This window comes from Equus asinus, chromosome X (assembly GCF_041296235.1).
Source record: "Equus asinus isolate D_3611 breed Donkey chromosome X, EquAss-T2T_v2, whole genome shotgun sequence".
In the NCBI taxonomy this organism is placed as follows: domain Eukaryota; kingdom Metazoa; phylum Chordata; class Mammalia; order Perissodactyla; family Equidae; genus Equus; species Equus asinus.
Genome location: NC_091820.1, coordinates 38,854,471 through 38,879,192, shown reverse-complemented (window position 1 = coordinate 38,879,192; position 24,722 = coordinate 38,854,471). Strand labels below are relative to the sequence as shown.

Genomic DNA, 24,722 nt, shown 5'->3' with positions numbered 1-24,722 from the left:
CAGTCTCCCTTCACTCTATCTGTCCTGCCCATGACTTGCTGTTCCCATAGTACACCAACCCAACCACTTCAAGCCTTTCTTTCAAGGCCTAGTGCAACTCCATATTCCAAGTCCTAGTCTCCAATTCTGGTTTCTCTCAAATTTCGGTCCTTCCTCAATTGACACAAATTATATGAGAAACTCCTGCTCCGAGAGGTGGGAGGAGAACCCAATCAGACCCTCCCCAGTGGTGGCCCCATCCCACTTCACTCCCAACACTGCCTCCAATTCCTTTGTAGTGGGGCTGACTACCACTTTTGACAAGTCCTCTCGCATGTCTAAGACAGATCAGTTTGCTCTGAGGGAAACCCTAAACAGTACCTGGCACAAGGTAAATGCCTGATAACCCTTCACTGAATGAATGAGACCCCAAGGGCAGGGCAAGAAGCAGAAAGAGGAGCCCTGGATCTGTGTAGAAGGAGAGTGAGGTACTCTTAAGTGGTCTCAGGAGAGCCAGGTAGGCCCTGAGTGGGTTCCCCTAGGCTTGGAACCTCGCCCTTTGCTGTCACCCATGTTGTCTACCTATGGATTCAGATTTTCTTTTTCTAGGCAGAAGGTGGGAGACAGAGCAATTCCAGTTTAGCCTCCCTGAAATTCCCGATGCTATCAGAGAACCCCTCTGCCTAAGATGCATCACATACCAGGCCAATTCCAACCTAGGCCTTTCTACTGGCAGGACTCTCCTCTGGGTTTCCCTACCCTTTCCTTCCCATCCATCTGTCCTTTAGTCTGACCTGACTGACCCGCTCTCTGACTTTCCCCCGACTCCTCATCCAAGCCCCTACACATGCTCTCCCTCTTCTTTTATCCATCTCTGTCCAGTGCCCCCCCCCTCCCCTCCACCCCCACTCTGTCTCCAGCTTTTTTTGGCTGCTGTCTCTTCCTCCTCCTCCTCCCTCCTTCCCTGACGCTGAATACTTTAATCAGGCCTGGCTGTCCTGGTTTCTGGAAATACCCGCGTGTGGGCAGTGGCTCAGGGCTGAAACAGGGGATGGATGGATGGGGGTCTCCAGGCAGCCCCAGACCCCCAGTGCAAAGATGCCAAAATCCAGGGGTGTGGTCCATGCCCGTCTCCCTCTGGGGAAGGGAGAGCAGGAGGTTTATTGAACAGTGGGGGAGAGGTGGGAATTCAGAGGGCATGGACACAGGCCATCTCATCTCCCAAGTCTTCCTCATCGAAGCGAGAGAGGATAGACTCCTCGTCACTATAAAGTGAGCTGGTTCCCTGTGCCAGCAGGTCACTGGCAGCACTGTCCATCTCATCCAGTGTCAGGCGACATGCGTCTGCAATCTCCTGCTTGGCCAGGGCCACGAAGCGCGGGTCTCGGGCAAAGAGGCCCAGGCCCTCAGAGATGAGCACCTAGGGGCACAGATGGGATCAGTGTTGACAGAGAGTACAGCATGGAGATGAAGCAGAGTGCACAGAGAGGTCAGTGTGGATAAACGATGTATCCATGAGGGCATGCAGGGAAATCAGCAGGCGGCTGGTGGTGCCACATCATACTGAGCAGGAGTCACAAAGCAAAGGGATCATTACATGCACAACACAGAGACTGGGGACCCCTTTTCCCTCCTTCTCAAGCTCCCACCTCTCCTTCTTCCACATCCCTCTTGCCCGTGCCCCTTCTGGACTCACAGCTTCCACCAGGCTGTCGGCACTGCCCCTTTTGCCATGGCTGGGGTCCGAGTGGGTTCCAGGCACATGCAGACAGGTGAAGGTGCACAGCGGACCGCTGGATTTGCCGAGGTATCCCTCCCCCGCTGCGCCCTCCTCCACCAATAACAGTGGGGCGTATAGGAGCCGACCCCGCTGAGGAGGAGTTGCCCAGGAACCCTGGACCAGAGGAAACGTCATGGGGACAGTGATTGATGGGTGGGACGTGAAGGTCTAGGACTCAGTCCTGTGCCTACCTCTTACCCCCCAAACACAACTGGAGTCGAACCGAATGTGTGTAAATTAGACTTGAGTTTATTTAAGAGCGTGGAAGAGCGGGATTTAAATCTCAGCTCTGCCACTTACTAGCTGTGTGATCTTGGGTAAGCCTCTCTGGGCCTCAGTTTCCTCATCTGTAAACTGGGGCTAATAACCGTACCCACCTCACAGGTATAACGAGGATCATGTGAATTCATATGTGCCCCGTTCTTTAGAAGGGTCTGACATGTAGTGTGTTTGATAAATTCAGCCTGGGCTGCTCCCAACCCCTCCGCCGCCTCACCTGTGCCCTGCTGGGCCCTGAGTTGCGCCCACGGTGATAGGTCCCTGGGATGGGTAAATCTTCACAACTGCCCTGGCGCCGCAGACACTGGATGGTGAAGGAGGGCTTCCGACCTGGGGATGGAGTGGGGGACACCGGGGGCAAAGAGTAATGTCAGTGCCTCCCCAGCCCTCTCCCCTTGGGGGCTTCCAGGACCCATACCCACTCTCACCTGCAGGCGTGGGGGGCAGCAGACGGCGGCGTGGTACATGGTGCCCATCCACGTATCTCTGGGGTCTGTGAGGTGGCAAAAGGATGGGGCGCAGGGCAGTCCCTTCCTGTTCGTCTAGGTAGGAGAGCCTGTGTGGGAAGGAGGGCTGGGGGTGAGCTCAGGCCTAGCCATGGGCGATGGGGTGCCATCAGTCCTGCCCTCCCACACATGGCTCATGGGCTCATCCTACGTATTGTGGCCAGAGTACTGGCTGGGGACTTCCTCTTCCTCATCCTGTTTCTCCTGCCCTTTGGTTCCCTTGGGCTGAGAACTTCCTTCTTCGGGAATGGTGAAAATGAGAACTCCAGAGCCTCTCCTGGGGAAAGTGAGGCAAGTTAGGCAGACCAGATTGCCCCAATATGTGGCCCTGGACCCCTGGTTCCCTCTCATTCCATGCCCCATCTCCTACAGAAACACTGGGCTTTTACTTTTTTGCTTTTATTGGGAAAAATTCACATAACATAAAATTAACCTGTCATCATTTTAAAGTGGACATGACCTTTCCTTTAATAGATGTTTGTCTCATTGGAAGGACCCAACATTTCAAAAAAAAAAAATCAAAGGTGGCCTGTTGAAGAGACATCTTCAACATAAGAATTGGAGGTGTGTTGAGGGGTTGAGAAGGAGGCTGTAAAAGCTAGATGTGACCTCGTTTCATCCTTCCATCCCCAGGCAGTAAGGTGCCATTATCATCCCCCTTTCACAGGCAAGGGAATTGAGGACCATGGAGACTAAGTGACTAGCCCAAGGTGACTTAGCAAATGGCAGAGCCAGGATTTGAACTTAAATCCATTTAGTTCCACACCATGTGCTTTTTGCCTTGAACCTTTGCATTGCCTTTCTCACACGAATTTCTCTATTCCTACCTGGGCCCGTGAATCCCCACCGTCCTTCCCAAATTTCTATTCAAAAGCCCTCTTAGGTCCTCCTCGTATGCCCTGTGAACTACCCCAATACAGTGGCTGGTCCCTGCTTTCCCTCACAATCTTCCCCCAGGCCCTTGACCATACCTGTGGGTGTGGGATCCAGTCTGGGGCACACTGGACTGTCTGGAGTTGGGAGCCCCCCCATCGTCATCACTGGGTGCAAGAGAGAGTGAATCTGGAAGTCTGTCCCCAGCAGGCAGAGACACAGAAATTACAGAGCTCCGGCGAGATGGGGGCTGGGAACCCATCGAGGCCTGTGGAAGTCACAGAACTGAGTGTTGCATCTGTGTTATATCTAAGTCACTTGGTCATATAGCGTGTCTCCAATGAGCTCCCCAGGGGCTGACTCTGGGTCTTGCCCTCCACCAGTGGATGGTAGGTACCAAATAAACATTTGTCTATTGCAGGGGGCTTCTCCCCAGAGGCAGTGTCGAAGTCATTCAGGGGACTGAGGAAATGTTTTACAATCAAGAGTCCCTTGGGGAGTGAAAACTTTTTGTCCTTACTTTGTACGTTTGTGAGTCCTTCTCATCTTCCTCCTCCTCTCCCTCCTGTCCCTCTTCCTCCTCCTCCTCATCTGTGTCACAGGTGAGGGCCTGCCGGATCTCAGGACCCAAGTCCTGTAGGCTCCTCAGACCAGCCTAGGGGTGTGGAAAAGGAAGGAAGCAGAACGGCTCAGGGTCTAAACACTCCGTCCATGAGCAGGCTTCCCATGCAGGCATGGGGGTGGGGGAAGGGGCCCCTCAGCCACCCCTGACCCTCTGTGGGTCCTGAGGCCTCAGTTTCCTCATCTGTGACATGGGTTCCATGAGATTAAGAGGGTGGTCAGCCTCAGCCACAGTGTTCCCACATACCCCCACCCACCCTAGGCCCCACTCTGAAGACCTGAAGGGCAGAGGAAGTGCTTGGGGGGGCCTCGGTCCCTAGTAGCCCCTTTTCTTTCCTCCGCCGGAATTTGCGGAAATAGTCCTGGATCAGAAATGTGGCATAGAATTTGCCCACGGTGACCTCTTCCTCTGGGGGCAAAGGAGAGGAGGCAAAGTCACACAGGGGTCTTCTGTTTCCCCCACACTATCCACGGCATGGACATCCCTTCGCCCCTCCCCTTCAGCCAGTGCTGGTTTTGTGGTGATGAGAGCAACCATCTGACATTCAGAGGCGGGCTCAAGGAATTGCGGTGGGGCTAGCTCACCGTCAGCAGGGGGGATGACCTCATCTAGCAGCTTCTGCTTCATCCGCTTCCAGATCTTTTTGATGACAATCCGAAGCTCCTGATTGGCTTGCTCCAGGTTCCCTGCATTGGGAGAGGATGTGCAACATGAGCCAATAGGAAGAGCCCTTCACAACCATTCCCTCACTGTTGGAAGGGGCTTCACAAGCTTCTACTGCAGCCACACACCGCCCCCATCGAACAAGTGGGAAAACATGCCTGGAGAAGCCAAAGTCACCCATTTTGAGGTTCAGAGCTAGGAGTGGGGTCCGTCACTCAACGAGTTTGCTCTCTGTACCCTCCCCAGGGGCCCTCCCGCTCCTGCCCCTTCCCCATCCCTCCCACACACCTTCTGTCTTGATCTTCAGTGATGTCCGAACCAGGGCAAAGAGTGTGGCATTGAATGTCACCGTCCCATCTGAGTTGAGGGGCATATTCATCGCCACAAGTCTCTGTGCATACCAGGGACATGGAACCCACTTTGAGCTAATGCCGGGGATGCAGGCACGAATGCCCAGGGGCAGAAACCTTTGAGGATGTAACCAAATATCTGCTCCCCACCCAAGGCAGGGTCCCTGCGCATCCCTGCTGTGTGGTGGACAGCCCTCTCAGAGGCAGGAGGGCTGAGTGGGGAGGTGCACAGACCTTGCAGGCCACTCGGTGTGGGCACAGCTTCCCGAATCCCAGTGGGGGCTGGATGCGTCTCAGCAGGGCAACCACATCCAGGTGCTTGATGCGGCCCCTGGGGCAGGTAGGGGTGGGTGGGAGGCACCACTGGATTGGAGACACCCCCTCTAGCCCTTTCTCAAGGCTCCGCCAGCTCATCACTACCTCCCCCCACCAATATCCCAGGGCAGTTGGGGTGAAGGGAGGCAGAGGACAGGGGCAGTGGGAACCTTGGGGCATCTACTGACTGGGTAACGAGAGGCATCGGTCAGAGGTTTGGGGGCTGAAGGACTGTGTGGGGCAGTGTACTGGTCCCTGGGATCCCAGGTATGGGTTAGAGGGCATACTTGGCCCCAGGGTCATATTCGGACCAGATCCTCTTGAATTCATCGAGGTGATGGGGGCCCAGGATGGACCAATCTCTGGTTAGATAATCAAAGTTGTCCATGATCACGGCCACAAAGAGATTTATGATCTGTGGGCCAGTGAGCAGGGGGGCGGTTAGGTGAAGGACAAAGCAAGGTGTGAGGGGTTGGTGGGAGGCTGAGGTAAGCTCATATGGTCACTGGGTCATGAGTCCCTGGGTTGATCTTGTCGCCAGGCCAGCCCTTTCACCCACTCTGAAGATCTGGGCTCCCCACCTCATCCCAGGACCCGTCAGGGCCAGCCCCCATGTCAGTGGTGGTGGTTGTGGGGAAAGGATCCTCACCAGGAAGGCACAGAGCATGAAGAAGCTGATAAAGTAGGCGATGGCAAAATTGCTGCCACAGGTAAACTCCTCGCCAGGGCTGAAGTCAGACTCAGGGTCACAGCGACTCCCGGGAAGGCTGGCAAGCATTATCTCCTGCCATGCCTCACCGGTGGCACACCTGGGGATCACAAATGGGTGCCATCCTGGAGAGGAGGCTATGAAGTCATAGCAAGTGGCATTGTGGGGGTGGGAGGGGTGAGATGATCCACGTCTTGCCAGGAGCTACATCCGGCACAGACAGCACTTCAATATTTTCGAAAGCTGGCATGGCCATGTTGATGACAGTCATGTTTGCATATTACAGATGGGGCACTGAGACTTAAGAAGGGGATACATCTTACAGCCAGAAAAAGGATGTCTGAGGGTAGAATATTCTAGAAGCCTCTTCAGATCACAGCCAGAAAAGGTCTCAGGCAATATGGAGCCCCATGCTGCCCTGTTATTTCCACAGCTCAGGCAGTCTGGGGCCCAGAGAGGGTGTGTGGGCACCTAAAGGCATGCTGGGGACTGAAGTGGCATGGGAGGGGATAGATGTCACCTGAACAGAAGCAGCACAGCCTGTGGAAAGGTCTGGAAGTTGTTGTTTCGGTTGATCTGTGTGCCGTCCTGTAGAGCCACCTTGCCAAACATCTGTGGGCAGACATAGCCTGTGTCAGAGGGGTGAACCCATGCCCCCATAGGTTCCCACCCATTTCACAACTCCTAATACCCAAAGGATCCTCACAACCCTGACGAGCACGCACTGCTGATCCCGTTTCACAGATGTGTGGACTCAGGGTTATCCAGCTTGTCTGTCTGTTTTTCCACCCACCACCCCCACTTTGGGGCTATTCCTACCCGACCCCCCTCAGCAGAAGAGTACCTGAGGGATGCTCCCTAGGGCCCCTACTTGCCTGCATCCCAATGACTGCGTAAATGAAGAATATCATTGCGATGAGAAGAGCCACATAGGGCAAGGCCTATGGGGGTGGAGAGGAGGATAGACACTCAGGTCCAGGCAGAGAACTGTAATCCCCAGAATGCACTGCTGCCTCAAGCCTGGGCCTGCTGAGAGATGTGGTCCCTCCCCAAAGTGCTTATGACTACCAGTGTCTCCCAAATGTGGACACAGTATTAAATACAAGAGTAAGGTCAGTGAGGTCAAGGCAGGTTGGGAATTGAGGGCCTAGAAAAGAGAAAACTGGAAATGGTAAGTTGCAGATAGGTATGGCACGCTGGGAGATGTAGATCTGGAGGTGGTAAAAGGGCAGGCTGAGAGGTGTGAGGTGGGGGCAAGAGGTAGTCAAAGGGATGGGGAGTTACCTGGAAGGACTTGATGAATGTCCAGAGCAATGTGCGGATCCCTTCACCCTTACTGAGAAGCTTGACCAGCCTCATGACTCGGAAGAGGCGAAAGAAGGTGATGGAAATGCGAGAACTGTCCTCAGAGCTCTGGGGTTGGGAGTGTAGTGGATATGTTCAGTCTACATTTGCCCCAGCCACCTCCCTGTCTCATGCTTTGGCCCTCCCAGCCCCCAAACTCCTCAGACTCAAGCCCCGGGGTGGTCAGGGAGCATCTCTAAGGACTCTGAGGAAGAAAGGAAGGGAGGGTGGGTGTGGAAATAAGCAGAGAATCCCTGTGGTGAGGTGGGGGCTACCTCGCCAAGATGGCCACCGTTCTGGAGGGAGATATGGCCAAGACAGAAGTAACAGAGGAGATGATGAGATCACAGGCCCAAGTGAACAAGGGGAGAAATGATGGAGCAGATATAGGGGATAATGGATGGTAGAGTTATTATGCAAGGGACGATGGGGAAGATTATGTGGTAGTGGATCAAGATGGTTGTGGGACAAGTTAATGAGGTTGGAAGGGAAAGGAGAGGGTTCAGGAGATGATGGAGGAGAGATATTGGAGTGAATGGAGGAAATGATGGAGCCAGTGGTTTCATGGAGATGATGGAGATGAGAGGACCGATGGAGGACCCAATGGAGAAGCCGGTGATGGAGATATAGAAGGAGCAGCATTGTCAGTCGAGGTGACAGAACCATGTAGTATCCAATGGAGGAGATGATGGAGCCAACAGTGCAGCCAGTGGTGATGACAGAGGCGTGAAAGACCCAATGTCAGAGACAATGGAGTCAGTGGAGGAAATGAAGCCAATGAAGGAATCAGAAGAGATGATGGAGCCAAAGCAGGAGTTGGTGGAGATGATGGAGTCAATGGAGGGAGATGTAGAGGCAATGAAGGAAATAATAGAAATAACAGGATAGTCATTTAGGAGGTGGTGGATCCAGAGGATAGGTTGCAAATGGAATAAGGAAGCTGGTGGAGGGGGATTTGGCTGAACCCAATGGGGACTCAGAAGAGACAGAGCTAAAATGAGGAGTACTGAGTCTCTAGGAGTGGGGTGGATGTGAGTGGGAGCCACCCACCCATGTGAAAGAAAGCCCCGGGGTTGAGTTGGGGGAAAGTTAGTAGGGGGAGAGTGGGTTTGTGGAGAGGCCAGTCCTCACATTGACTTCAGTGACGGCAATATCCACTATGCTGCCCACCACAATAAGAGCATCAAACGTGTTCCAGGCGTCGGTAAAGTAATGCTGTAGGCAGAAAGAAAGAAGTGCCCTGTCTTAGAGCTAGCAAGCTAGGGTAGGGGGCCAGTAGTGGTAGGGAGCGTTGAGGAGGCAGGGATCTGGCTTGGACCATACGATGGGCCTACATCTGGATCCCTCTCACTCCCTAGTCTCATGACTCCCCGGCTGTTGCCCCCACTGAGAGCTCTGCAATGAGCTCCACCTCAAGGAATTAACCCACTGTGGGTGGGTCTAGGGCTGGAGGGCACCTTGGGTTTGAAGGCGATGATTTTGAGCACCATCTCAACAGTGAAGAGTCCAGTGAAGACCATGTTGAGGATGTCCATGGCGTAGTTGAAGGGAGCAGTCTGCTCATAGTGCTGGAGGAGGAAATCAGATGTGAGACAGAGCCTGAGGCAGAGATCACCCCCACCCCAACCAAATATCTTCTGGCTTGGACTGAGGTGAGTCTGGGGATGTGGTAGCACTATGGGTTGGCAAAACCTCTTACAATGACTGCCTCCAATTTTGGTTATTGGAAAGCCCAGCTCTTGATTTCCCAGCTTTCCTTGGAGCTAGTTCTGACTAACCAGACAGAAACATAAATCTACTGCTGCCTGGGTGGCTTCTGTGAAAAATATTTTTGCTTTCCGATAAAAGGTTCAAATGAGGAGAGCCCCCTACTGCAAGCTTCCCTCCTTTCTCCTGCCTTGAATGTGGCTTTTGTGCCTGGAGCTGTGGCAGTCATCTTGTGATCATGAAGCAACAATCATGAGAATAAAAGCCAACTAGCCAAGAATAGTGAAGCAGAAAGATAAAGCCTGGGTCCCTGATAAGCAATGAGCAGACAGCCTACCTCTACACTTCCTGTTATGTGAGCTAACTACCATATTTCATTGACTCCAGGATGCACATCTTTTCACATTTTAGAATCTCTAAAAGTGGGATGCATTTCACAATCAATGGCAACTTACAATAGCCATCTGCCACTTTTTTTTTTCACATTGTTACATCTCTGAAATCAGGATGCAACTTACAATTGTTGGCCTTAGATTTGAAGAAACATGGGAAATGTCTTTATAGCTTAAGTCTCTGTCAGTTGGGGGGGCTTTGTTACTTGCAACCTAAAGCATTCCTAACAGTTCCCAAGGGATTGCATGGACAGAATAGGGTCAGGTGTGGAAGAGGTTAGAGTGTGAAGCTCAGACCTGCATGGCTAGAGCGACTGTGTTGAGCAGGATGAGCAGGAACATGAGATACTCGAAGGCAGCAGAGTTCACAGTGGCCCACACGCGATACTGATGTGGGTTCTTGGGGATGTAGCGGCGGAGTGGCTGGGCCTTCAGGGCATACTCCACACACTGGCGCTGCATATGGGTGTAGGACATGAGTGAGAAGTGGGGTCCCAAGGCAAGGAGGTAGGGGGTTACTATGGATTAGGGGTCAGAAGTCACCTGATTCTTGTCCAGCTCACAGTTTTGGTACTCCTGCTCGCCCTGGGCACGGAAAGTGATGATGACAAAGCCTACAAAGATGTTCATCATGAAGAATGCAATGATGATGATGTAGACAATGAAGAACACTGAGATCTCCACGCGGTAATTATAGATAGGGCCCTTGTCCTCTGCGTGTGCATCGATGGCCTTGTATAGCAGCCTGGGGAGCCAGTGGGGGCAGGTGAGGGGATATCCCAGCCCCTTCAGACCTGCCCCCAAACACCTTATCACAGACACCTCAGAATCTCCTGATTGGCATCTTAAAGACCCTCAAGTCCCCTGACCTAACCACCTGAGACCACCACATATACCCCAAGAGACCCCCACCAGGCCATCAAAGACCCCAAAATCTCCTGTCCCAGCCCTCCAGAGACCTAGAGATCCCCATACAGCCCTCCAAAGAGTCCCCATACAGGCCCTCAAAGACTCCCAAATTCCTTAAGTTCTAACAGACTCCCAAATCCCCTTCCCCAGCCACCCGGAGATCCCCACGCAGCTCCCCAGAACTCGCCCACAGGCCCCCAAAGATCTCTAAATCCCTTGTCCCGTCAACTTGAATTCCTTGCTCCATCCTCCCCAAAGAACTTCAACTAGTACCCTGAAGACTTGTGCAGCGCTCCGGAAACCCCTGTATCTCCAGCTCCATCTCCTCTGAGATCCCTGCCCAGTCCCCCCAGATCTCTATCTGGTCCCCCCTAAATTCTACCCAGTTCTCTCTAGATTTCCACCTAGTCCCTCTGAGACCTCTACCCAATTCTTGGAGACCCCCCCACGTCCCCAAAGCACCCCCTGGCAACTTCTGGAAGACCCCTACCCAGTTCTGTATATCCACCAGTCCTCAGAAAACTCTATTCAGCCTAGAGAGACCTTCATCATATCCCAGGAGATCCCAAGCCAATCCCCTAGAGACTCCTGCCCTTTCCTCTGCCCACCCCTGGGGCTCTGCCCCTTACGCAGGCCAGCCTTCGAAGGTGGAGACGGTGAACAGGGCCATCATGGCTGAAAGGACATTGTCAAAGTTGAAATCGCTGTTGACCCAGAGCCGTTCTCGGACCAGGGGCCGTGACACATCTCCATCGGGGTAGACCAGGAAGGAGCCCCTGTGGATGTTGCAGACAGGCTGGGTGGGGGAGGAGGGGTGGGGAGCTGTGGAAAGGGGACCGGGACTGCCTCCAGCAGGGAGGCAGTAGGGCACAGTGGTGGAGTTGGATAGCTTGGGTTCAAATCCTGCCCCTCCACTCCGCTTACTAGCTGGGTGACCTTGGGCATTTAACCTCTCTGTGCTTCAGTTTTCCCCATCTATGAAATAAGGGTAATAACAGAACGTATTTCCTGGCTTGTTACATGGGTTAATTAAGTCAGTCATTGAGAATAGTCTCTGGCACATAGTTGGTACCATATATGTTAGCTATCATCACTGTTATCATCATCATCATCACCACCCAGGAAAAAGTAATACTAATAATGGCCAACATTTATCAGCACTAAGTATATGCCAGGCACTGTGCTAGGCTTTCCCTGTAGTAACTTTACATTGTAGTACACTCTCCATGTAGTAACTCATTTACTCCTCACAGCAACCTTGTGTGAGCTGCACTCTTTTTAATCCTCATTTTTCAGTTGAGGAAAATGGGACTCAGCAAGGTTAAGAAATGTACCAAGTCTCATGAGATGGATTTGAACAAAGAGTGTCTGACTTCAAAGCCCATGCTTTTAACCACTACCCTCCACAGGAGTCTCAAGGTGAAAACAGGTACTTGGCAGTGGAGGGCGGTGGAGGGGGATGGGGGGGTGTTTGGGGATTGCTGGGGAATCCAGAATGGAATGTAGGCAGCTCTGGGGAATGTGGAGAGGGGTTTTGGGTAGGTCCTGGGTTGCCTCTTAGCGCTTGGTGAGATCTGAGGGCCTCTGCAGTTCTTGGGGGATTTCTGGGGGTGTATCTTGGGGTCTTGGGGAGTTCTGGGGATCTTGGGGGCCTTGATAAAATCTGGGGGGTCTCTGAAGTTTTTGGGAGGAAGCTCTAGGGGTTTCAGGGGCCTTGGTGAGATCTAGGGGCCTCTATGGCCTTTGGGAGGGGTCCTAGGCTCCGCGGAGGGCGGGGTCTCAGGTACTCACTTGCATTCTTGGGGGGTGTGTTTGGCCTCATCAGTGCAACTGTAGAATTTCCCCTGCAGGGAGGATATTTGTCAAGCAGGTTCATCTTTCACCCCCGACCTTGACCCGTGCTTGGGCCTCCCTCCAGTGTTCTCTCCCACCTTGAAGAGCTGCACGCCAATGCAGGCGAACATGAATTGCAAGAGTGTGGTCACAATCATGATATTCCCGATGGTCCGGATGGCCACGAACACACACTGCACCACGTGCTGCAGGAACCCACGGATATGGTTAATGGACACCACAGGCCATGGTGGCCACTGGGCAGGGACTCTGGGTATGAATGGGGCTCGGGGACTTGGGCTGGGGACATGTGGTCAAGGGGCGGTGATAAGGGCCAGGGATGTGTGGGCATCAGCCAGGAATAAGTGTTTGCCAGGCAGGGGTATGTGGCCACATGGCAGGGACTTAGATCAGAGAAATGTGGCCATTGGTAAGGAATATATGGTCACTTGTAAGGAACATGGATTAGGCTACATGGCCAGTGGTCAGGGATGTGTGGTTACACGACGGGTCCAGGCTGTGTGGTCAGGAATCAGTGCAAATGGTCAGTTTGATTGGTGATCCTGGCCCCAGGGGTGGGGCAGGGCTGGGGTCCTGTGGGCCTGGGGGTGTAGAGCATGGTTACCTTGAGTCCCTTGGCCCTGTTAATGGCTCGGAGGGGCCGCAGTACACGGAGTACTCTCAGAATCTTCACCACCGAGATGGCGCTGGAGCTGGGGAGGAGACAGTCCTCAGGCCCTAGCCTGGGCCTGGCCTTGGCTCTCTGGGAGGAATGGGGTGGGTAGAGAGTCACTCACTGGATGCCAAAGGAGATGAGGGACACGCTGACCACCAGCAGATCCAACAGATTGAACCAGTTACGACAGAAGGAGCCGCGGTGCAGGAAGGCCCCAAACACTGTCATCTGAGGGGTAGGAGGACATCAGTCTAGACCCCAGATCTGAGGATATCAAGGGAAGCTGGGGATGAAAACAGGGGAGGTGGGCTCTGGGTGGAGCATGGGTTGGGGCAACTGGAGGTATGATTGGAGGCCCATTAGTCACCTTTAGCAGAATCTCTACAGTGAAAATGGAGGTGAAGGCATAATCGAAGTACCCCAGAATCTGCGGGGTGAGAAAGAGGGAGAGCCACTGAGTCATGGCTGAAGGGAATCCTAGGTGTGTGTGTGGGTGTGGGTGTGCACATGCGTGTGTACCACTCTGTAAGTTTTGCTGTCCATCCCTCCCTCCCTCTCTTTCTTTCTCCCTCTCTCATCATCATCAAGGACTTCTCTACAAGCCAAAGCCTTGGCCATCAGGAAGACTAGGGTTCAAATTTGGGCTCCTCTGCCTCTACCCAGCTACACGGGTGCCCTCGGCCTGCTCAACCTCTCTGAGCGCAGCTTCCTCCTCAAATACTGATTCCCCTCCGTGGTGCTTCCTCAAGTGTGGTGCATACACAGTAAAGGCTGGCACTGCGACAACTGCCATTATTCCTCCTCTCTCTCTGCCCAACTAGGGGTATTCTCCCTGTCTCCACCCTGGCCCCAGCTTGTGCCTAGTAGGACACCCCTGGGAGTGTCCCCTCAGCCCCCAGCCAAAGGCTTACGTGGTTGCGGAAGGAGTGGGCTCGGATGGGGTCCTCAGCGGCCAGGGACACACTGCTGAGGATGATGAACACCAGGATAAGATTGGTGAATACATGATGGTGGATGAGGGCATGGCAGGCCCTCCTCAGCCTGGAGAGTGGGGGATGGGCCATAGTCAGAACCCAGGACCGCAAAGTTGATTGGCGGAGTCCGAGGGGTACAGCTCAGGCCCTGTTGCATCCATCAGGGCGTGTACCTGGCAGAGCCTTGGCTGCTCCCTGGCCCTCCACCTGCCCCAGCCCTTCCTGCTTCGGCGCCCTGCCCGCTCCCAGCACTCACGGGTTGGTTTGGCTGAGGCAGAAGAAGGCGCTGCCCTCGGGGATGGGTACCACTTTCTCCTTGGGTACAACTTCTTGCAGGAGTTCCACACGCCCTGCACCCCCTTCCTCCTGTTCCTCTTCCTCCTCCTCTTCCTCCTCCTCTTCCTCCATGTCTGGCACCAGAAGAAGATCAAAAGAGAATTAATTGTAAAACACTTAGAACAGTGCCTGTCACACAGTACATTCTTCCCATCTCCCTTCTAGAATGGCAGCTCCTCAGAGAAGGGCTTTTAGTTTGTTTTGTTCACTGCGGTGTCCCCAGCCCTTAGAACAGTGCCTGGGACAGAACAGGAGCTCAGGAAATGCATGTTGAATGAACACAGCAATCCTTGCTGTTATATACACATCATCTTATAATAAAGGCTCTGAGAAGTTGTGCAGTAAAACAGAACGTGTTCTCTTCTTTAATCTCAATGTCCCATATGTTGCTGGCCCCACACCAAGCCCATTATTTGCAAGATGATCTCAGAAAAGGCTGCTCCCCAGAGAGGAAGGTCTCAGGGGTCAAGAGTTCTGCCTGGGTGCTGTCCCTAAGGTCCCACACCTCCTCCACCTGGACCTGCCCACTTACCTGCTCCTTCATTCTTTGCACCTTCCTCTTCCTCATTCTCTCCACCAGACACCTGGGGACAGGAAGATGGGGGTCATCGATGGTAGGGAAGACACTAAGGGATGGACACAGGGGAGGCATGGAAGGGATGCAATAATGAAGGAATGAATAGGCAGAGGATGGAGGTTAAAGACAAACACACATAGACAGGTATTGGTGGTAGTGGGAGGTGTAGACAGTGCCCAGGTTTCTAACTCACCAACTCTCCATTCTCCTGGTGGGGGTTCTCCTCAGTGCTCTTCTCCCTGTGCGAGGAAATGGGGGGTGATCGCTAAGGATTGTGGCCAATAAGCAAGGCTGAGGAGGGCATTGCAGTCAGAACACACCTTTCTTACAATCTCCTTGCTTCTGTCCTCATTCCCACAGTCTGTTCTTCCCACAGCAGCCAGGGTGATCCTGTTAAATCCTAAGTCTGGTACATCGCTTCTCTGCTCCCACTCCTCCCATGGCTCCCTCTCACTCAGAGCAAAGACTAAAGTCCTCACTGTGGCCCAGAAAGCCTGCCTTAATCTAGCCCCCTATTCTGCCCATTTGAGCTCACCTCCTACTCCTCTCCTCCTTGCTCACTCCACTCCATGGTGTCTCCATGGTGTTTTTTTGAATGTGTTAAGAATATTAATACCTCAGGACTTTTGCATTTGCTGTCCTCTTGCCTTGAACACTCTTCCCCCAGATATTTGCATGGCTCACTCTCCCACTTCACTCAGGTCTCTGTTCAACTGTCACCCCCTAGTGGAGGCCTTCCTTCATGACCCTAACCAAAATAGCAATCTTCACCTCTCTCTATTCTTTTATTCCGCTCTCTTTTTCTTCGATACGTATTATTAACATGTGTTTAGTTAAATTATATTATATATTCATTTGTTTGTGTTTTGCTTGCCTTCCCCAACTAGAATGTCAGCTCCACAAAGGCAAGGTCAAGGGAACTACCGTGACCCCTGCTGTCTCCTCAGCGTCTAGAACAGGGCCTGGTGCGAAGTACGTGCTTAACGAACAGATGTTGAATGAATGAGGACTGATAGGTTGGATCTGGGGGCAGGGGTTGCTAGGCATCCACCAGAGGCATCGCTGGCGGCGTGGGGGGTCCAAGTCAGCGATTCCAGGGAGAGGCTGTCTTGAGGGTGGAGCCAGACCTCACCTGCCTTTGTTCTTTTCAGTGCCTGTATCTCCGCTGGCCAGGTTGTCCACAGCAATGGCGAGAAACACGTTTAACAGGATGTCTGGGGTGAGCTCAGGCTGCAAAGGATGGAGAAGCGGCCTGCCTGTGGACCACTCAGGTCCCCCTATCCACTCCCCACCCTGCCACCATCCAGCCCCCCAAGCCTCTGAGGATACAGTTGCCACAGATGAAGAGGATGATGAAATAGACGCACACCAGCATCCCTGGGAAGAAGGGGCCACCGTAGGCCATGATACCATCATACATGACCACGTTCCAGTCCTCGCCCGTCAGGATCTGAGGGTGGGATGTCACCGTGAAGCTCTTGGGACTCTCCCCCTACCCAAGGGTCCTCTTAACCCGCCCATCCCATGATGTCCAGGCCCCACCTGAAAGACAGTGAGGAGGGCCTGAGGGAAGGTATCAAAGGTGCTTCGCTTGGTGTGGGTCTGGTCAAAGTTGAACTTGCCCCCAAACAGCTGCATGCCAAGCAGGGAGAAGATGATGATAAAGAGGAAGAGGAGAAGCAGCAAGGATGCGATGGATTTCATTGAATTTAGTAGGGACGCCACCAAATTGCTCAGAGATGCCCAGTGCCTGCAGCAGAGATGGAGGGGGCAGGGTTGACATGTCCAGTGGTGAGTTAGGAGCCAGGGCAGGGCTCCAGCTTGAGATGCAACGGGGCGGGCTGGGTTAAAATGAGCTTTGATGTCAGGGTTGGAAGTGATTTTGAAGTTGGGGTGAGGTGGGAACAAGAAGTGAGGGGAAGGGTGAGTTTGGGGTTAGGGTTGGCATTAGGGGTGCAATGGGACATGAGGTTAGGATGGAGGTTATATAGAAGTTGGTAAAGCTAGAATTAAGTTTCAGGTTGTGACTGGAACTGGTGTTGGGGTTAGGGATTGGGGAGTATTGGGAGTTGTAGATGACTGAATTGTGGATAAGGTTGCGGTTGAAGGTTGGGATAGAGGAGAGGATGGGGATGAGATTGGGGCTGGGGCTGGGGCTGGGAATGGGGTTTTGGTTGGAGATAGGCTAATGGTTAGGAGTTAGGGTTGTGGGGGTTGTGGTTAGTGATGGGGATGGGTCTGCAAGTTAGGGATGAGACTGTTAGGGAGATGGGGTTGGCTTGGGATTGGGTGTGGGGCCATAAACAAGCTTGTAGATGATGAGCAGTTGGGTGTTGAGGTTAGAGATGGTGTAGTGGTTGGGGTTTCGGGATGGGGTTTGGGTTGGGGATGAGTATGGAGTTGAGTTTGAAGATGGGGTTAAGGTTGAGGAAGGGAATGGAGATGGAGTAGACACCCTCCCCAATGGACTTTAATCTTCATGAAGGCAAGAACTTGTGTCTGCTTTGATTCCTGGTGTTTCCTTAGGGCCTGGGAGGGTGCCTGGCACACAGTAGGCACTCGGTGGATGTTTGCTAAATGAATGGTGATACGGATTAAGTTATCATTGAAGCTGGGATGGGAGCTGTTGGGGCTGTGTTTGGGGTCCCAGTCATCCCCCCCCCAAACACACCTGGTGACCTTAAAGATCCTGAGGAGGCGCACACATCGGAGCACTGAGATGCCCAGGGGCTGCATGGCGCCCACCTCCACCAGGGTGGTCTCCAGGATGCCCCCACAAACCACGAAGCAGTCAAAGCGGTTGAAGAAGGAGGAGACGTAGGTAGAGGGGCCCAGACCGTACAACTTGAGAAGCATCTCCACCGTGAACAGACAAAGCAACACTTTGTTGGCGTACTCTGTGGGGAGAGGGGCAGGGGTGACTGGGCTAGCCAGTTTCTGTGGTGACACATGAGGAGGTAGGGGCCATGGGGCGATCTGAGGTAGCTGGTATTGGGCCGGGCGCGGGCTGATGACGGGGTTAGGGTTAGGGATTGGGGTGAGTTCGTAGGTCAGAGTGGGCGAGGTTTTGAGGGGTTTGGAGCTGGGGCAAGGGGCAGAGTTTGGGTGAGGGCCTCAGTCAGCCTCTATGAGTCCAGAAGAACTCTAATTCAATGGCAGAATGAGAGTTTGGGGTTTAGTTGGGACTGGGGCTGGTTTGAGGGTTGGGATTAGAAGTGTGCTCAGAATTCAGGCTGGGGCTGAAGTTAAAATGAATAATAGTGAGAGCTAACACTTATCAAGTGTTAGCTTTATTTGGGCCAGGCAATGTTCTACGCACTTTTCACTTTAACTCATTTAATCCTCCCAACCACTCCATGAAGTGGATACTATTACTACCCCCATTTTGTAGATGGGGAAATTGAGACACGGAGGGTTAACTTGTCCAGACAGTGTGATGTTAAGAGCCTGGACTCTGGAGTTGGGCTGCCTGGGCTTGCCGCTCACTAGCTGAGTCCTGAGAGTAGTCACTTAACTCTTCAGTACCTTGGTGCTCAGTACTCTGTGCTTTAGTACTTAGTTCACAGAAGGGTGTGGTGAACAGAAGCTGAGTTAGTACATGTAAAGCGCTGAGAACAGCTTGACGCACACAGCAAGCACTACAGAAGCATAAGCTGGAAGGTGGGAGGGACAGGCTGAGGCTTCTGCATTTATTTGGGTGGGAAGGCAGTGCCTGGGGTCTGTGGAACCCTGGAGGTCCTGGATTTGGACTTCTGGGGTGGAGGGAATTGGGGGCTGGGGAAAAGGGCTGGCAGGTGGGGAGCGCACCCTGGGTCTGGGTGAGCCATACGGGCTGCCCGTGGTGCTCTGAGGCGATGGTCAGCGTGTTGAGGAAGACGAGCAGCAGCACGGCCCAGTAGCACGTGTTGGACTTCACAGCCCTCCGGCAGCGCGCCCGTAGGCCTCGGTTGGCTCGGCGGAGGCGGCGGCTGGGGAGGGGAAGGGGGAACCCACCAGCTGAGATCGCCCACCTAAGCCTGCCCTGGGGGGCTCAGATGGGGGAGCCTGGCAGTCATGGGGGGCTTGGAGGTAGAGCTCACAAAGTCATGGGACCCAGGAGTCACATAATTTTCCCAACTCACCAGACCCTGGTTTTCATGATCTTGTTTCTGGAAAAGAGAGGGGTGAGAGGTTGGCGTCAAAAGGGGCTGAGGGGCAGTCAGCAGCTGGGGTCAGAGGTCAGGGGCTGAGGTCAAAGTTTGAGGCTAAAGTAAGGACTGGGGTGAGGCTCTGTATTGGGTTCTGAGCTGGGTCAGGGGTCAAGGGCTGGCGGTGGGGGGTCCTCACAGGCAGAGTGTACAGCTGGCCAGAGCCCCCTCCTCCTCTTCCTCATCGCCTGGGGTCTCTGCCATCGAACCGGTGTCACTGGCTGGGAGGCTGGCTGTGGGCAGGGTGGAAATAGAGGTCAGCATGTGAAGACCCTGGGGTTCTGCCCTTGGCTTTCTCCTCTGCCTACCCATCCCGCCTCCCTCCGCCATCTGGCTGGACCCCCACCATGGCTGCTGGTGGAGTGTGTGGAGCGGGTGGAGTGACTGAACCAGCGCAGGTGTCCACGTCTCCTATTGGTCAGCTCTGCCAGCTGTGGCCCTGCAGGGACAGGGAGGACGGTTGGGGAGCATGACCCAAGGCAGGTTAGGGTGTGGGGGGCGTTATTTGGAGTCTTTGTTCTGGGTACAGGCTGAGAAGGGTATCTGAGTCTGGGTCTGTGTCCTAGGCCGTAACAGGGGGCTGGGCCTCGAGCTGTTGCAGGTTGGGGCTGGCTCTCGGGAGGGGAGCCCACATCTGAGGCATGCATGGAGCAGGGAAGGGGCCAGCCAGGGGTTGCCTACGGTGGCCGGCCCGGCCCTCTTCAACCACAGAACCATCAGCTGAGGGGTCTTCGATGTCCAGCTCCTCTGCCTGTGTGATCCAGTCCAGGTAGCCCCTCAGGTCCTCCTCCAGCTGCTGCTTCTCCCGCAGCTTCTGGAAGTCTCCTCGTGCTTTGGCCTTCTCCCTCTCCTTGGAGAACTCCCTGAGGGAGGAGGATAGAGGGCCAGGTAGGGGAACCACCCTGGCTCCCTTGCCTTCACCATTCCAGCTACTCTGACCTCCTTGCTGTCTTTGAATATGCCAAGCACATTCTAGCTTTGGAGCCTTTGCCCTGGCTGTTCTCTTTGCTTGGAACACTTTCTCCTCAGATATCCACATGGCTCACTCCCTCATCTCTTTCACATTTTTACTCAGTTAACACCTTCTCAAGGAGGCCAGTCCTGACTGTCCCTATTTATAACTGCAAGATCTCCCCATTCCTATCTTTATCCTTCCTTTCTTTCCATAGCACATATTCCATACTAAACACTGCATATATATGTGTGTGTGCATGTGTATGTACACACATGCATACACTTATTTATTGTGTGTGTTGCTCTTGTCTCTCTCCTCACCAGAATGTAATATTCAGGAAGGCAGGGATTTTTGTCTTTTGTTCCCTTCCTAAAATGGTGCCTTGCACACGGTAGATGCTTAATGTTCATTGAATGAATGAAAGGGTATTTCAGATGGGTTTTGAAGGATGGCTAGGAGTTTGCCAGGAACAAAAAAGGGACAGGGCTGAGGGGCAGGATGAGGTTGGTGTCTAGGCTCCTCACCCGCTCAGGACGCCAAGTACAAGGTTGAGGACGAAGAAAGACCCAAAGATGACAAGACTCACGAAATACAGCCAGGGCAGCTCATACCCCATGGCATCCTGCATCTGGGGAGAGAGAATGCATCCCTCAGGGTGTGCAGGTACTCCCGCCTGAGCTGGAGGAGGAAAGGCAGGTGTAGCCACCTCATTGTGTGCCCGCTGTCCACCTCACCCAGTAGAGCACGTCAGTCCAGCCTTCCATGGTGACACACTGGAAGACCGTCAGCATGGCGAAGAAGAAGTTGTCGAAGTTGGTGATGCCTCCGTTGGGTCCTGCCCAGCGCCCGCGACACTCGGTCTGGTTCAGTGTGCACGCACGTCCCGAGCCTGAAGACGCACAGGGCGACGGGTCCTCCTCCGCTTCCACGTCTGCGGGAAGACTGGAGCTCTGGGCTCCGAAACACGCCCACCCACAGTCGCTGCCACCCTGGAGCCCCGCCCGCCTGGAAAGTTTGACTCAGGGTTCTAGATTTTTCTAAGTCAAGGGCATCCCTTAGTCCCTGACTCTGTTGGGTCAGGATTCTGAACCACCCGGAAGCTGAGTCCCACTCACAGGGATCTGGAGAGTGGGACTGTAAATCTCAGGGCAGAATCTTCTAAATAACAGTAAAGCATGAGTCTGGGGATGGAGTCTTGGAATTTGGGAAAGTCTTTTGAAAAAAAGGGTGGAGGCAAGGCTCGGGCTGGGGTCTGGATGAAGGGCCTGAGTATACGCGGCCAGGCCTGGAGGATGGAGTCTTAAGTGCCCAGCAGGCCCTTGGCCTGTGGGTGAAGTCTTGTGATACGACGGAGCAATTAGCGAGGGGGGGGCGGTTGTAGTTCGGCCTTAGCGGGTAGGGCTTGTTTGCCCGGGGGTGGAGCCTGAGCCTGGGGGCGGAGTCTTGTGAATTTCGGTGGGTTTCCTTGCGAACAGGGTGGGGCCTAGGAGCCAGTGGAGGGGGCTTGTCCTGTCCCGGGAGGGGTGGACTGTCTGACCAGATCCCAGGAAGTAGCACGTCTTGTGCATGCGTCCAAGGAACAGCTCGAGTCCGATGATGGCATAAATGATGATGACGAAGAGCACGAGCAGCGCGATGTGCAGCAGCGGCACCAGTGCCTTCATGATGGAATTGAGCACTATGTGCAGGCCTGTGGGGAACGAGGGGCAGGTGAAGTCGGTGGGAGGGGGTCATCTCAGCCTTCCTCCCGCTTCCCTCCTCCACCTCCAATTCTGGGGGTCGTGCCACTCACTTGGGACCCCAGACACCAGCCTCAGTGGCCGCAGCACCCGAAACGCCCGTAAGGCCTTCACATCGAAGCCGCCAGGCTTCCCTCCAGTATGTGGGGCGTCCCCGGGCCGTCCGGGGCCCTGCTCCAGCAGCACGCTGAAGAGCCTGATGGGGAAGCATGGGACGAGGAGGCGGGGATCAGGCCTTGGGGACCCCCTCCACCCCTCACTTCTCTTCGGAAAAGCACAAGTCGCTGTAACTGGAAATGCAAATAGGGTTAAAATGTGTTAATATTCCTGATTCTGGCGGCCGAATGAGGGCAGTCTGAAGCAGTCCCTTCTCTGAGCCCCAAATTCAGCGGACCCGGGGTGAGATGTTGATCTAGGGTGTGGGAGTGTTTCCCGCAGACGCGCACCCGACCACGACGATGATGAAGTCGAGTAGGTTCCAGCCATTGCGGATGTAGGCGCTGGGATGGAGCACCAGTCCGTAGGCCACGATCTTGAGCACAGTCTCCACAGTGAAAATCACCAGGAATACATATTCCACCTGCTCCTGGGGGTGGAGCCCGGGACAGGGCGGGAGATTGGGAAGTTATTTGGGGGTGGGGTTTGACGGAGGTTGGGGGCGGGGGGTGGGGGGGGTTGTGTGGCAAGAGATTGGAGTATAGTCGGACGGAGGGTGGGGCTGGGCAGGGGAGGGTCATGTGGGTCAGAGAGAGGCAGGGCCTGATTAGGGGCAGGGCGGGCGCGCCTCACCAGGTTGTGATTGGCAGTGTTGGAGTCATCCTCTGGGAAGGGGATGTAGACTCCCAGGGCTACGCAGTTGGCAAAGATGGTCAGCAGGATGAGGATGTCGAAGGGCCTCAGGTGGACACAGTCAAGGACCCAGGCAGAGTGGTCTCAGAACCTCCACATTCCCTTGGGGCCCTCCCCACCCAATGTTGACCCTTGATCCCAAAGTGACCAGCCCTGACATTCCTAGGTCCTCCCCTGATCAAGGCCTTGACTTTGACCCCTCTGGAAACCTTAGGCATCCTCAACTCTTGTTATGATTTAGTCCTTGACTATTGATCCCCTCTGGTGACCTTCACCTTTCTCAACTTCCCCTTGAATCCAGTTCTTGACCCTTGATCCCTGGTGACCTCAGCCTTCCTCTATTCCAGCCCTGACCCAAACCTTGACTCTTAGTACCCTGGTGACCCTCACCCTTGAGCCCTGCCCTTAGCCTTTCAGGATGCTTCCACTCCACAATGCTGATGCAGGACCGCCGTAGGGGGTTTGCCAGGGTGAGGCAGAAGAGCGCCCGGGGTGACCGCTGGGCACTGGCCACTGCCACTGTCTTGTGCTTACTGTGTTGAGTCCTTCGCTTAGGGGTCCCCAGACCCGAAGCCCCGCCGGTTTCACCCCCTGATGCTGGAGGCTCAGGGCACAGCCCCCATTCAGGACCAGGGCCTGCTCCATTGGCTGGACTGGGCTCTGGGGTGGTGTCTGTATGGAGAAACCGAGTCAGGGAGGGACAGGATATTGGGGCAATCATGGCTGCCTCCTAACTGATCCCATCTTTCCATCTGAGAGGAGAGAAGAACATGTAAAATTAGGGAGATTTGGGGGTACCTGAGTTAAGGATTGGGGGGTAAGAGTTGGTATTGGAATTGATTGGGGGTAGAGTGAGAGTTTATAGGGAAGTGAGGGCGAAATTACGTTTCCAAGTGAAGTAGGGTTCAGTGCTAGACTTCAGGGTAGAGTTTAAATTGGCATGGGGTAGGATTAAGTTTATAGTTGGAGGCAAATTTAGCATTAAATTCGAGTGGTGGATTTTGGGTTGGGTTTCAATACAGGTAGGAGTGGAGTGGGCTTGAGATATGATTTAGGGTTAGGACCGGGTATTTGAATGAGTTGGGATTAGAACTAGGATCAGGGTTAGGGTTGAAGTTGAATTTGGGTGGGATTTGAGTTTTGCATTGGGGTTTTCAGCTAAGGCCATTCCCATGGCCTTGTTTCAGTCTCCAGGGGCAGTGGGTTAGCCTGGTTAAGATCCCCAGCTTTGGAGGAAACAAGCTGTCTGAGTTTAAATACTGACTCTACCCTTGGTAGCTGTGTGTGGCCTTGAGCAAATTAGGTAAGCTCTCTGAGCCTCAATTTCTCTATCTGTATAACAGGATGATAAGAGTACCTACATTATAGGGCTGTTGTGAGGATTAAATGAGTTCAGCATTCAGAAGAATGTCTGGCACATAGTATTATTCCCATTCTGCAGGTGAGGAAACTGATCCAAACAGAGAGTTTAAGTGATTTGATGAAGTGGCTGAATTGGGAGTCAAACCCAGGCAGTCTCTGACTCCTCATGAACTACTACCACCATCTGCTGTGTGTTCTCTCTCTATTTATTTTTTTTTTTGGTCCTTAAAAATGGATCTGCGCTCTTTCGGGAAGGTCAGAGATCCACTCACTAAGAGTATTGACATCCAGAGGTTGGGGTTGAGGTTAGGCAACCTTAGAGCTCATGGTAAGGTCTGTATCTACATTGGGGTTTGGGCTCTAACAGGGGTTTGCCCTCTGGTAGGTAAGGTTTGTGTTAGGATTAAGCTTGGGGCTGGCTTTGCAGTTGGAGTTGGGGTTGGCACTAGATAGGGGTTGGGGCCAGGATTGGGGCTGGGTTTCAGTTGGGAACTAAGGCTGTGGTTGGGGCTGGGAGGCCATAGTGGGCAGTGTTTGGGTTAGGCTCCGGTGGCGGTAAGGCTACATTTGAGGCTGGCTGGGATGGGAACAGGGTGATGTGGTTCTGGTTCCCCAGAGGCTCTCCGGAGTGGGGTCCCAGTGGGCAGTGGGCAGGTCAGAGGGGCTGAGGGTGGAGCAGAGCCCAGGCTTGCTCCAAGGGTCTGCAGGGGTGGAAGGCTGCTCTCACCTTTCCCGCCTTCAGATGCAGACATCCTCCTTTCGAGGTTGAAGAGCCATCTGCACCCAGCCCCCTCACTTCCCCCAGC

General features: G+C 53.8%; 1 protein-coding gene across 1 annotated transcript; it reads right to left on the bottom strand.

The window, feature by feature from the left end:
* Positions 1-899: 899 nt before the first annotated feature.
* On the bottom strand, positions 900-24,702 carry CACNA1F (calcium voltage-gated channel subunit alpha1 F). Its single transcript, XM_070502698.1, has 48 exons — positions 24,644-24,702; positions 22,977-23,226; positions 22,495-22,600; positions 22,152-22,291; positions 21,759-21,901; positions 21,504-21,656; positions 20,701-20,897; positions 20,491-20,594; positions 19,693-19,874; positions 19,358-19,450; positions 19,151-19,244; positions 18,946-18,972; positions 18,632-18,792; positions 17,496-17,721; positions 16,367-16,574; positions 16,154-16,274; positions 15,957-16,038; positions 15,018-15,063; positions 14,780-14,831; positions 14,168-14,321; positions 13,849-13,978; positions 13,305-13,364; positions 13,059-13,165; positions 12,887-12,974; positions 12,360-12,467; positions 12,220-12,272; positions 11,058-11,204; positions 10,063-10,264; positions 9,817-9,975; positions 8,878-8,988; positions 8,552-8,635; positions 7,696-7,716; positions 7,361-7,489; positions 6,952-7,017; positions 6,597-6,688; positions 6,017-6,176; positions 5,655-5,782; positions 5,287-5,383; positions 4,991-5,093; positions 4,624-4,725; positions 4,317-4,447; positions 3,938-4,072; positions 3,516-3,685; positions 2,696-2,821; positions 2,467-2,594; positions 2,256-2,368; positions 1,676-1,873; positions 900-1,399 (listed from the first exon to the last, which is right to left on the bottom strand). The coding sequence occupies exons 1-48, from the start codon at positions 24,666-24,668 to the stop codon at positions 1,169-1,171; spliced, it is 5,943 nt and encodes a 1,980-aa protein (XP_070358799.1). The 5' UTR covers positions 24,669-24,702; the 3' UTR covers positions 900-1,168.
* Between the last annotated feature and the right edge of the window lie 20 nt (positions 24,703-24,722).

Excerpts from the sequence above, each read along its gene's own strand:
- CACNA1F (XM_070502698.1), bottom strand. The coding sequence starts at position 24,668 with ATGTCTGCATCTGAAGGCGGGAAAG. Across the intron at positions 20,898-21,503 it reads GTGCTACTTCCTGGGATCTG|ACGTGGAAGCGGAGGAGGAC; the intron begins GTCAGACAGTCC and ends GTCTTCCCGCAG. Across the intron at positions 20,595-20,700 it reads GGACTGACGTGCTCTACTGG|ATGCAGGATGCCATGGGGTA; the intron begins GTGAGGTGGACA and ends CTCTCTCCCCAG.